Genomic DNA, 10000 nt, shown 5'->3' with positions numbered 1-10000 from the left:
GTGTGTGTGCTAACATGTGTTTGTTTGCAAGCCTGTGTGTATGTGTATGTGCGCCCGTGCGTATGTGTATGTGTGTGTGTGTGTGTGTGTGTGTGTGTGTGTGTGCCATTGATCCAGCTGGAGGCAGACAGTGTGTGAAAGGGGGAGTGCAGCAGTATTAATAAAGGCCTTTCATAATGATTAAAGCCTTCATTAATGTTTCATCCCAACCTGCCGTTTGCTGCTAATGGGCTTTGTGGGGAACACAACAGAACAATGGGCAGCCAGGAGAGAGAGAGAAAGAAAGAAAGAGAGAGAGAGAGAGAGAGAGAGGGCGGAGAAGGATGGAATGGATTTTTATATAGTAGGTTCTCTCTCTCTCGCTCTCTCTGTCTTCACTCTCGCTCTTCATCTCCCCCCTTTTCTTTCCTCCACTCTTTCTGCCTTTCTGTTCTGGCTGTTTTGTGTGTGTGTGTGTGTGTCCTCTCGAGGCACTGAGGCCTTTTGTTAGCATGTTTCATTTCAACGGCAACGGTCGGGGAGATAATGGCACCACCCATTCTGATGTGGCACTGTAGCTCTGCTAAGGGAGTGTGTGAAGCTTCCGCTACTGCTTTCAAACTGTGTGTGTGTGTGTGTGTGTCTTGGTTTGTATCTGTACCGCCTGACTCACAGACACACTTCTCAGAATCTCTCCAAAAAACCCTAACCCTTTTCCACCCAACTGAAAACCACTGTATCCATCTACTGAAAACAACCATGTCTGAATCTACTTTCCAAACTGAAAACAACCACGTAACCCAACCATGTTCTACTTTCCACCCAACTGAAAACAACCATGTCTGTATTGCGTGGATCTACTTTCCACCCAACTGAAAACAACCATGTCTGATCTGGACTTTCCACCCAACTGAAAACAACCATGTCTGTATCGTGGATCTACTTTCCACCCAACTGAAAACAACCATGTGGATCTACTTTCCACCCAACTGAAAACAACCATGTCTGTATTGCGTGGATCTACTTTCCACCCAACTGAAAACAACCATGTCTGTATCGATCTACTTTCCACCCAACTGAAAACAACCATGTCTGTATCTGTATTGCGTGAAAAACAAAACCATGTCTGTATTGCGTGGATCTACTTTCCACCCAACTGAAAACAACCATGTCTGTATTGCGTGGATCTACTTTCCACCCAACTGAAAACAACCATGTCTGTATTGCGTGGATCTACTTTCCACCCAACTCAAAACAACCATGTCTGTATCGCGTGGATCTATCCACCCAACTGAAAACAACCATGTCTGTATCGCGTGGATCTATTTTCCACCCAACTCAAACAACCACGTCTGTATCTTGGATCCACCCAACTCAAAACAACGTGGATCTACTTTCCACTGTATCGCGTGGATCTTACTTTCCACCCAACTGAAAACAACCATGTCTGTATCAACCATGTCTGTATCGCGTGGATCTACTTTCCACCCAACTGAAAACAACCATGTCTGTAACTCTTTCCACCCAACTGAAAACAACCATGGATCTATCTTTCCACCCAACTGAAAACAACCATGTCAACCATCTCTGAAAACAACCATGTCTGTATTGCGTGGATCTACTTTCCACCCAACTGAAAACAACCACGTCTGTATCGTGGATCTACTTTCCACCCAACTGAAAACAACCATGTCTGTAAAACAAAACCATGTCTGTATCGCGTGGATCGTGTCTGATCTGGATCTACTTTCCACCCAACTGAAAACAACCACGTCTGTATCGCGTGGATCTACTTTCCAACCATGTCAACTGAAAACAACCACGTCTGTCGCGTGGATCTACTTTCCACCCAACTGAAAACAACCATGTCTGTGGATCTACTTTCCACCCAACTCAAAACAACCACGTCTGTATCGCGTGGATCTATTTCCACCCAACTGAAAACAACCATGTCTGTATCTCTGTATCGCGTGGATCTACTTTCCACCCAACTGAAAACAACCATGTCTGTCTGTATTTCCACCCAACTCAAAACAACCACGTCTGTATCGGATCTACTTTCCACCCAACTGAAAAAACCATGTCTGTATCGCGTGGATCTACTTTCCACCCAACTCAAAAACAACCATGTCTGTCTATCCACCCAACTGTGGATCTACGTGGATTTCCACCCATCTACTTTCCAAAAAAACAACCATGTCTGTATCGCGTGGATCTACTTTCCACCCAACTCAAAACAACCATGTCTGTATCGTGGATCTACTTTCCACCCAACTGAAAACAACCATGTCTGTATTGCGTGGATCTACTTTCCACCCAACTCAAAACAACCATCTACTCTGTAAAACAACCATCGTATCGCGTGTGGATCTGTATCGCGTGGATCTACTTTCCACCCAACTGAAAACAACCATGTCTGTATTGCGTGGATCTTTCCACCCAACTGAAAACAACCATGTCTGTATCGCGTGGATCTACTTTCCACCCAACTGAAAACAACCATGTCTGTATCAACTGGATCTCACCCAAAAACAACCATGTCTGTATCCCAACTGAAAACAACCACGTCTGTATCGCGTGGATCTACTTTCCACCCAACTGAAAACAACCATGTCTGTATTGCGTGGATCTACTTTCCACCCAACTCAAAACAACCACGTCTGTATCGCGTGGATCTACTTTCCACCCAACTCAAAACAACCATGTCTGTATCGCGTGGATCTACTTTCCACCCAACTGAAAACAACCATGTCTGTATTGCGTGGATCTACTTTCCACCCAACTCAAAACAACCACGTCTGTATCGCGTGGATCTACTTTCCACCCAACTGAAAACAACCATGTCTGTATCGCGTGGATCTATTTTCCACCCAACTCAAAACAACCACGTCTGTATCGCGTGGATCTACTTTCCACCCAACTCAAAACAACCATGTCTGTATCGCGTGGATCTATTTTCCACCCAACTCAAAACAACCACGTCTGTATCGCGTGGATCTACTTTCCACCTTTTTGACATGAACTACTAGCTTGAACAACTCCACATATCAACCGGAACAACCACACCTGAGTATAACTGGCAACACCATTCGTCTCTGGGACTCACACAAGCGTGAAAACACACATGCCCCATTACTGTTTTGTCACTTGTTGGGCCCTCTGTGAAGTGGAACTGGACTGTGGGGCTCAGAGCCAAAACAGCCACAGGTAGAATGATGCATTATTTCAACAGCAGAAGAAAATAGAAGCAGAAGTTGGAAAATAAACATTAGTCCTAATAATGACCCACGGCCACAATTTGAAGAAATGCTTGGAGCAAATGACTTTGTACAGGGCCTGGTGCATTGACTGGTCTACACACTCCTCCATGCAATGTGGCGGTCTGTTATATGTACTATAAATAACTGTACACACACACACAACTACACAAATGCAAGCATGCACACACTGCTGGCTTTGTGTTCCTGGCCTAGGTCTGTTGGACTTACGGATCCACTGTAAGACTGTTGTGTGTGGCGACTCAAGAGTCTGGGCAAAGTCAAGGTGTCCACACACACAACTAGCAGCTGGATACATACACACACACCCACACGCACCACGTTAACACACACACCCACACGCACCACGTTAACACACACACACACCCACACCCACACGCACCACGTTAACACACACACACGCACCACGTTAACACACATACACACCCACATGCACCACGTTAACACACACACACACCCACACTCACCACAACACACCCACACCCACACGCACCACGTTAACACACACACATGCACCACGCACCACGTTAACACACACACACACCCACATGCACCACGTTAACACACACACACACCCACACTCACCACGTTAACACACACACCCACACGCACCACGTTAACACACACAGCCACACGCACCACGTTAACACACACACACAAGCACCGAGAGAGAAAAAGAGAGAGATAGATAGATAGATAGATAGATAGATAGATAGATAGATAGATAGATAGATAGATAGATAGATAGATAGATAGATAGATAGATAGATAGAGCAGCACAATTAGACCAAATCAAATAATGAGAAAACAAAAAGATAATTACTTGACACATTGGAAAGAATTAACAAAAAAACAGAGCAAACTGGAATGCTATTTGGCCCTAAACAGAGAGCACACAGTGACAGAATACCTGACCACTGTGACTGACCCAAACTTAAGGAAAGCTTTGACTATGTACAGACTCAGTGAGCTTAGCCTTGCTATTGAGAAAGGCTGCCGTAGGCAGACATGGCTCTCAAGAGAAGACAGGCTATGTGCACACCTCTCCTCGCTCCTCCCTGGGCTCGAACCAGCAACACAATGACAACACCCACCACATCGAAGCAGCGTTACCCATGTAGAGCAAGGGAAACAACCACACCAAGGCTCATAGCAAGTGAAGTTTGAAACGCTATTAGCGCGCGCTAACTAGCCAGCCATTTCACTTCGGTCACACCAGCCTCATCTCGGGAGTTGATAGGTTTGAAATCATAAACAGCGCAATGTTTGACGCACAACGAAGAGCTGCTGGCAAAACACACGAGAGTGCTGTTTGAATTAATGTTTATGCGCCTGCTTCTGCCTACCACCGCTCAGTCAGATACTTAGATACTTGTATGCTTGTATGCTCAGTCAGATTATATGCAACACAGGACACGCTAGATAATATCTAGTATGATTGATTGTTTTTTATAAGATAAGTTTAATGCTAGCTAGCAACTTACATTGGCTTACTGCATTTGCGTAACAGGCAGTCTCCTTGTGGAGTGCAACAAGAGAGAGGCAGGTCGTTATTGCGTTGGACTAGTTAACTGTAAGGTTGCAAGATTGGCTCCCCAAGCTGACAAGGTGAAAGTCTTTCTGCCCCTGAACGAGGCAGTTAACCCACCGTTTTGACCCTGATTACGCCATTGTATATAAGAATGTGTTCTTAACTGACTTGCCTAGTTAAATAAAGATGAAATAAAGGTGTAAAAAAATATTTTTAAAACTGCAAAGCGGCACCCAGCCTCAAAGTGGGTTAGCAACAGCAATACATGCGCCAAAAATACAGATTTTCGATTGTTATGAAAACTTGAAATCGTTACTTCATGCAATAAAGCATTAAATTAATCGGCCATTCCGATTAATCGGTCAATGTTAATATATGTTTACCATGCCAATACTAGATATAGATATAGAGAGATAGACAGAGAGATAGATATGTATATATAGAGAGAGAGATAGATAGAGAGAGATAGTGATAGAGAGCGATAGATAGAGAGATAGCGAGAGATAGTGATAGAGAGATAGAGAGATATAGAGAGATAGATAGAGATAGAGATAGAGATAGACAGAGATATAGATAGAGATATAGCAAGAGATAGCAATAGAGAGATAGCTAGATATATATATAGAGGGATAGACAGAGAGATAGAGCTATATATATATATATCGAAGCAGAGAGAGAGCAAGGGAAACAACCACACCAAGGCTAGATAGAGATAGCGAGATAGACAGAGAGATAGAGAGAGAGAGAGAGAGAGAGAGAGTCAGAGATACTTGATGAGAGTCAGAGAGAGAGAGAGAGAACTAGAGATTGAGAGAGAATGAGAGAGCGAGAGAGAGAGAGAGAGAGAGAGAGAGATAGAGCAGTAAACGCCTGATGGTTCAAATACTATCAGCTTGTAATAAAAATGCAAAGTGATTGATAGAGATAGAGAGAGAGATATAGCGAGAGATTGCGTTAGAGAGGAAGAGAGATATAGCGAGAGATAGAAATAGATAGAGAGAGAAAGACAGTGATAGATAGAGAGATCGATAGACATGGAGAGAGATAGAGATAGAGGTAGAGATAGAGAGAGAGAGAGAGAGAGAGAGAGAGAGAGAGAGAGAGACAGAGAGAGAGAGAGAGAGAGAGAGAGAGAGAGAGAGCAGTAAAAGCCTGATGGTTCAAGTACTATCAGCCTGTAATAAAAATGCAAAGTGGTTGATAAACAATGGCTCTGGACAGCTGATGCTGTCAGCTCTGAAACAAAGGGCCGACTCTCTCTGTCACACACACACACACACACACACACACACACACACACACACCCTGTCACCAGGCTCGTTATAGAATGTGTTCGTTACGATGGAGCAAGAGAGGGAGGGAGGCCTGGCACTATAACTTGCTACAAAAGGCTAAAGTGAGAGACAAAACGAAAGACAGAATATGAGATAGAGAAACATAGAGAGTGTGAAAGATAGATAGTGAGAGAGAGCGAGAGATAGAGAGCATAGGTGTGTGTGTGTGTGTGTGTGTGTGTGTGTGTGTGTGTGTGTGTGTGTGTGTGTGTGTGTGTGTGTGTGTGTGTGTGTGTGTGTGTGTGTGTGTGTGTGTGTGCGTGTGTGTACAGTACAGTACATTACAGTACAGGCTATTTTAGTATTTTGGAAATTTTGTAGGTGTAATTTTCACTAAGTGTTTATTATCTATTTCACTTGCTTTGGCAATGCAAACATTTGTTTCCCATTCCAATAAAGCCCTTAAATTGAAATTGAAATTGAGTGACAGAGAGAGAGAGAGAGTGATAGAGAGTGATAGTGATTGATAGTGATAGAGCGAGAGAGAGATAGTGATAGAGAGTGATAGAGAGAGATAGCGATAGCGAGTGATAGGGAGAAATGAGAAAGCGATACAGAACAGTACATCTTTGTACATGGTGACTGACCTTCTGGTTCGTTTTTGATGAGCTCCTCCATCTTCCTCTGTTTCAGTGTGTCCACCACGTCAGCCAGGCTGCCCTTACGTCTCTCTGGGGTCCCCAGCGCTGCGGCCCCTGAACCCCCCTCCTCCACCTGCTGCTTACTGCCTGGAGAGGTAGAGGAGTTGTGCTGGGGGTAGGGGCTCAGAGACCAATGCTTACTGCCATCCTGGTCCTGCAGAGAGAGAGAGAGATAGGGAGAGGAAGTATGAGTACTTGTATTAAAGTATTAAAGGCCCAGTGCAGTCAAAAACATGATTTTACTGTGTTTTATATACATTTCCACACTATGAGGTTGGAATAATACTGTAAAATTGTTAAAATTATGATAATACCCTTTGAGTGTAAGAGTTTTTTTTGGTGGGATGTAGTTTTGGCCTGCCTGGAGATGTCACCAGTTAACAGTCCAATAAGAAATAGAGTTCCAAACCTCTCTGCCAAAACAGTTAGTCCCCCCCCCACCACTCAGGCCCCACTCCCAGAAAGTCCTCGCATAATTCTTCCTTGAGAAGTTGTTTGCCTAGAAGCTATTTTTGTTTATTTTTGACCATTTTAATTGAAATCAATCAAACTAAGGTACTTAATTGTTACCCAGAAATGATTTGATATTGAGATAAAAATGGCTGAGTTGGACCTTTAATAATATTCCATTAATTAGCATTTGAATTCAGCTTATTGCTGATGTTGGCAAAAGTAGAGAAGTGTTGGGGAGAAAGGAGGGACGAGAGTGGGAAGAAAGGAGAAAGGAGGGACGAGAGTAGGAAGAAAGGAGAAAGGAGGGACGAGAGTAGGAAGAAAGGAGAAAGGAGGGACGAGAGTAGGAAGAAAGGAGAAAGGAGGGACGAGAGTAGGAAGAAAGGAGAAAGGAGGGACGAGAGTAGGAAGAAAGGAGAAAGGAGGGACGAGAGTAGGAAGAAAGGAGAAAGGAGGGATGAGAGTAGGAAGAAATGAGAAAGGAGGGACGAGTAGGAGAAAGGAGGAAGAAAGGAGAAAGGAAGGAGGGACGAGAAAGGAGAAAGGAGGGACGAGGAAGAAAGGAGAAAGGAGGGACGAGAGTGAAAGGAAAAGAAAGGAAGAAAGGAGGGACGAGAGTAGGAAGAAAGGAGAAAGGAGGGACGAGAGGAAGGAGAAAGGAAAGGAGAACGAGAGTAGGAAGAAAGGAGGAGGGACGAGAGTAGGAAGAAAGGAGAAAGGAGGGACGAGAGTGGGAAGAAAGGAGAAAGGAGGGACGAAGAAAGGAGAAAGGAGTGGGGGAAGAAAGGAGAAAGGAGGGACGAGAGTGGGAAGAAAGGAGAAAGGAGGGACGAGAGTAGGAAGAAAGGAGAAAGGAGGGAGAGTAGGAAGAAAGGAGAAAGGAGGGACGAGAGTAGGAAGAAAGGAAAAGGAGGGACGAGAGTAGGAAGAAAGGAGAAAGGAGGGACCAGTAGGAAGAAAGGAGAAAGGAGGGACGAGAGTAGGAAGAAAGGAGAAAGGAGTGACCAGAGTGGGAAGAAAGGAGAAAGGAGGGACGAGAGTAGGAAGAAAGGAGAAAGGAGGGACGAGAGTAGGTAGAAAGGAGAAAGGAGGGACGAGAGTAGGAAGAAAGGAGAAAGGAGGGACGAGAGTAGGTAGAAAGGAGAAAGGAGGGAAGAAAGGAAATCCAGACAAGATAGAAGTGTAAACTCAGAGATCCGTATGGAGGAGAGGAAGACTACAGTAACTGGCATCCTCCCTCTCACTATCCCTCGTTCTCTCCTTCTTTTAGCTGGCTGTGCTACACTTTCATCGGTGGCCAGCCATCTTAAGTCAGGGCACTCACTCTCTGCTGGATCCTAAGGAATCTGCATGCCACTGACTTGGAGGTAGTTAACAGAGGAAAGACATGAAACAGACAGGATTTCACTCGGGCTGTTGGGAGAGAGCTACTGTAATGTCTTTCAAAGCCCAAACCGTTTCACTTTGATAGAGATCCAATAAGCGTTCCCTGCTAGTCCAAATGTCTCACTCGCAAGTTTTCTTTGTAAAATAGCTTATTTGTGACAATAAACTTAAGTTGCATCGCCATCACAAAAATGTACAGCAAACTTACTCACAACAACCAGAAACTTAGAGCACGTTTTACGTCAAAGAACATTCTGGAATCATAACCTTTGATTTGACCAACTCCACTGTCCGTTTCAACGAGATTTGGCCGGGTCTCAGCTAAATGAACTGTGGTGACGACCTTGTCATGGTCAGCTTTGTGTCTGCACACACACTTCAGCTGCCAACTTTAACAAGCATACACACACTTACACTACATCACACTGCATGCACGGACACACACACGCACGGACACACACACACACACACACACACACACACACACACACACACACACACACACACACACACACACACACACACACACACACACACACACACACACACACACACACACACACACACACACACACCCTGCTATCGATATAATTCCGTAAATGATATCTCTACACGCCTGTTGATCATGCGATGAGCAGATGAGATACTAGTATTGAACTCGTTTCCTGTTGGAGGTACAGTAGTTTCCTGATGAATATCGCTGCCACATATTGTAACAGTCTACTATGAACTGCACCATCCACATCAGATCATTCAGCAGGTCTGAAGTCAGTTGGTTTCACCTTGTACTATTAACACAGCTTTCATTGTCAACAAACCGGCACGTTATAACAGAGAGAAGGGCAAAGTCCAGAAGGGGACAGATTCTCACCTTCCTGACCCCTCCTGGGGACTGTATACACGTACACTCACTCACACCGGAGAGGAAGTCAACACGTTCACTCACTCACACCGGAGAGGAAGTCAACACGTACACTCACTCACACCGGAGAGGAAGTCAACACGTACACTCCCGGAGAGGAAGTCAACACGTTCACTCACTCACACCGGAGAGGAAGTCTCCCAGAGAGGAAGTCAACACGTACACTCACTCACACCGGAGAGAAAGTCAACACGTACACTCACTCACACCGGAGAGGAAGTCAACACGTTCAATCATTCACTCACACCACTCCCAGAGAGGAAGTCAACACGTTCAATCATTCACTCACACCACTCCCAGAGAGGAAGTCAACACGTTCAATCATTCACTCACACCACTCCCAGAGAGGAAGTCAACACGTTCAATCATTCACTCACACCACTCCCAGAGAGGAAGTCAACACGTTCAATCATTCACTCACACCACTCCCAGAGAGGAAGTCAACACGTTCAATCATTCACTCACACCACTCCCAG

At 44.8% G+C, this 10000-nt stretch overlaps 1 protein-coding gene across 10 annotated transcripts in view; it reads right to left on the bottom strand.

The window, feature by feature from the left end:
• The window catches only part of LOC135514841 (transcription factor SOX-5-like), a 211783-nt gene that overhangs the window by 110164 nt on the left and 91619 nt on the right, over positions 1-10000 (bottom strand). For all 10 annotated transcript variants that reach the window (XM_064938496.1, XM_064938494.1, XM_064938495.1 and 7 more), the window contains exon 3: positions 6710-6917. In XM_064938496.1, coding sequence (XP_064794568.1) covers positions 6710-6917 — 208 coding nt within the window. The remainder of the gene's footprint in view (positions 1-6709; positions 6918-10000) is intronic.

This window comes from Oncorhynchus masou, chromosome 26 (assembly GCF_036934945.1).
Source record: "Oncorhynchus masou masou isolate Uvic2021 chromosome 26, UVic_Omas_1.1, whole genome shotgun sequence".
Lineage (NCBI taxonomy): Eukaryota > Metazoa > Chordata > Actinopteri > Salmoniformes > Salmonidae > Oncorhynchus > Oncorhynchus masou.
The sequence above is the reverse complement of the archived record's forward strand: the minus strand, read 5'-3'. Positions and strand labels throughout refer to the sequence as shown.